The sequence below is a fragment of the Balaenoptera musculus genome, chromosome 5, assembly GCF_009873245.2.
Source record: "Balaenoptera musculus isolate JJ_BM4_2016_0621 chromosome 5, mBalMus1.pri.v3, whole genome shotgun sequence".
Lineage (NCBI taxonomy): Eukaryota > Metazoa > Chordata > Mammalia > Artiodactyla > Balaenopteridae > Balaenoptera > Balaenoptera musculus.
In genome coordinates, this window is record NC_045789.1 from 53,649,757 (window position 1) to 53,653,208 (window position 3,452).

At 47.0% G+C, this 3,452-nt stretch overlaps 1 protein-coding gene across 1 annotated transcript; it reads left to right on the forward strand.

The window, feature by feature from the left end:
* The first annotated feature begins 743 nt into the window (after positions 1-743).
* Positions 744-1,833, forward strand: LOC118895933 (RNA-binding protein with serine-rich domain 1-like). The gene is given in 3 exon segments (XM_036853511.1): positions 744-1,622; positions 1,710-1,787; positions 1,790-1,833. Coding segments are annotated over 3 exon segments (882 nt in total). The 5' UTR covers positions 744-862.
* The last annotated feature ends 1,619 nt before the right edge of the window (positions 1,834-3,452 follow it).

A 3,452-nucleotide genomic window follows, 5' to 3' on the forward strand; every position in this document is an offset into this window, starting at 1 on the left:
CATTGCAGTGCTGTTTACAATAGCCAAGACATGGAAGCAACCTAAATGTCCATTGACAGATGAATGGATAAAGAAGATGCGGGACATATACACAATGGAATATTACTAACCCATTAAAAATAATGAAATAATGTCATTTGCAGCAATATGGATGGACCTGGAGATTATCATACTAAGTGAAGTAAGTCAGACAGAGAAAGACAAATATTATATGATATTGCTTGTATGTGGAATAAAACAAAATGATACAAATGAACTTATTTACAAAACAGAAGCAAACTCACAGACTTAGAAAACAAACTTATGGTGACCAAAAGGGAAAGGTGGGGAGGAGGGATAAATTGGGAGTTTTGGATTGTGTGAATACACACTACTATATTTAAGATAGTTAACAATCAAGGACCTACTGTATAGCACAGGGAACTCAGTATTCTGTAATAACCTAAATGGGAAAAGAATTTGAAAAAGAATAGATAGATGTATATGTATAACTGAATCACTTTGTTGTATGCCTGAAACTAACAAAACATTGTAAATCAACTGTAGTCCAATATAAAATAAAAATTTTTTAAAAATGGACTTTTTTCGGTCCGCTCTGCAGCGGGCCCAGTGAGGCCCCCCGGAATTCGGGGCAGCCGGGAACTCGGCCTCCGCCCTCGCAGCCCTCTCGCTGGGGAGACCCAGGCTGGCAACGCTGGGCCCTACCCTGGAAGGGCTCAGAGCCTGGCGCCTGGACTGGGGACTTGCTGCACTTTGGCGTAAATTGCAATCGATTAGGGATCGTTTCTCAGACTCAAGTTAGAAGTGAGAGTTCAGATAAGTGAGGCTGCCACTGCTGCTTTGAACACCTCAGAAGGGGAGAATGCATTTATCAGGAGTGAAAAAGAAGAGCTTGCTAGGAGTCAAAGAAAATAATAAAAAGTCCAGCACTAGGGCTCCTTCTCCTACCAAACGCAAAGACCGCTCTGACGAGAAGTCCAAGGATCGCTCTAAAGATAAGGGGGCCACTAAGAAGTCAAGCGAGAAGGATCTTGGCAGGGATAAAACGCGAAAGAGGCGCAGCGCTTCCAGTGGTAGCAGCAGCACCAGGTCTCGGTCCAGCTCGACCTCCAGCTTGGGCTCCAGCACCAGCACGGGCTCCAGCAGCGGCTCCAGCTCATCTTCAGCATCGAGCCGCTCAGGAAGTTCCAGCACATCCTGCAGCTCCAGCTCTGGCAGCTCCCCTGGCTCTCCGAGTCCTTCTCGGCGCAGGCAGGACAGCAGGCGGCGTTCCCACTCCAAATCCAAACCACCCAAAAGAGGTGAAAAGGAAAGGAAAAGGCAGAGCCCTTCCCCGAAACACACCAAAGTGCACATTGGAAGGCTCACCAGGAATGTGACCAAGGATCATATCATGGAGATATTCTCCACCTATGGGAAAATTAAAATGATTGACGTGCCTGTAGAAAGGATGCACCCGCATCTGTCTAAAGGCTACGCATATGTGGAGTTTGAGAATCCAGATGAGGCCAAGAAGGCGCCGAAGCACATGGACGGAGGACACGTGGATGGCCAGGAGATCACCGCCACTGCTGTGCTGGCCCCCTGGCCTCGGCCACCACCACCCCCCCCCCCCGGCGATTCAGCCCTCCCAGGAGAATGCTGCCACCACCTCCCATGTGGTGCAGGTCACCCCCACGGATGAGGAGAAGGTCGCGTTCCCCTCGGCGCAGGTCCCCCGGCCGCCGCAGCCACAGGAGCCTCTCCAGTTCCAACTCCTCCCGATAAGCAGGGCCACCGAAGCCCTGCACTGTGACTTGCATCCCATCCAACTCACTTTTGTCACTTTTCTAGCCGAAGGAGGATCGGTAGGAAAGAAATCCCTCACTCAGGGGCAGGCTTCGAAGGTGAAGGCAGTAACTGCCACATTTCCCCTGGCGGCAGAGTTCAGGCTGCAGGAGTGTTGTTGCTTTGGGGTCGTGCTTATAAAGATGCCCTCCAGTTTTCTGGCTGGAAGGCTTCCACATTTCTAGCTCCTGAGAGTCAGTTTAGTGGCAAAGCCAGCAGGGATGAGCCAGGGGCTCCAGAAGGTGGTACAGCCCCAGCCTGGCAGCATGTTTTCCCATTCCACAGATGACCTGGGGCTGATCCGGTGGCCTGCTCATGCCCTAACCTGTTGGCCTGCAGGGTCCCACAGGAAAAGGTATGCTCTTATGCAATTGCCGTTCCTGTGAGCCTGGCCCTGCTCCCTTGCTTGAGTCCTCTTCTAACCTCTAGTGCCAAATACCCAAAATGGTTCTTTTCATGTGTACTCATGTGCACACACACACACCCACACACACACCCAAGTCTCCCTTTCTCTCTGAAACTGGTAAGCTGAGAGTCACCTCTGTTGGATCATCACAGAAGCCCCCCGTTGTGTTGGTATTCATGGTGGTCGTGGAGGTTACCTTGGCAATGTGTACACTGCTTTTTTGGCTTTTATTGTACAGTCAGTACTATACATTTTCTGTTTTGAGTTTTGTAACTTTGTATGTAACATTTTAGGTAATATTGTGTTGGTACTTTGTTGTGTAGAGGACAGAATTGTGTTGAATAAACCTAGGATAAGAGTGCCAAAAAAAAAAAAAAAAAGAGGATTTTTTTGCCCACAGAGATATATGCAGGTAGAACTCTAGATGGTGCTACTAATCTGCAAATCAGACTTTCAGCCAGGAAAGAAGACCTGCTGGTCCAGGTGGAATAATTCTGAGGGGACAATTAGAATATCTATACTTAAAAACTATGATAAAAGAAGAGAATTCAGACTGAGCTCTGACCACCACAGCAACAGTCAGCTCTACCCACCACCAGAGCCTCCCATCAAGCCTCTTAGATAGCCCCAACCACCAGAGGGCAGACAGCAGAAGCAAGAAAAAGTAAATCCTGCAGCCAGTGGAACAAAAACCACATTCACAGAAAGACAGACAAGATGAAAAGGCAGAGGGCTATATACCAGATGAAGGAACAAGATAAAACCCCAGAAAAACAACTAAATGAAGTGGAGATAGGCAACATTCCAGAAAAAGAATTCAGAATAATGATAGTGAAGATGATCCAGGACCTCGGAATAAGAATGGAGGCAAAGATCGAGAAGATGCAAGAAATGTTTAACAAAGACCTAGAAGAATTAAAGAACAAACAAACAGAGATGAACAATACAATAACTGAAATGAAAACTACCCTAGAAGGAATCAATAGCAGAATAACTGAGGCAGAAGAACGGATAAGTGACCTGGAAGACAGAATGGTGGAATTTACTGCTGCAGAACAGAATAAAGAAAAAAGAATGAAAAGAAATGAAGACAGCCTAAGAGACCTCTGGGACAACATTAAACGCAACATTCACATTATAGGGGTGCCAGAAGGAGAAGAGAGAGAGAAAGGACCAGAGAAAATATTTGAAGAGATTATAGTTGAAAACGTCCCTAACA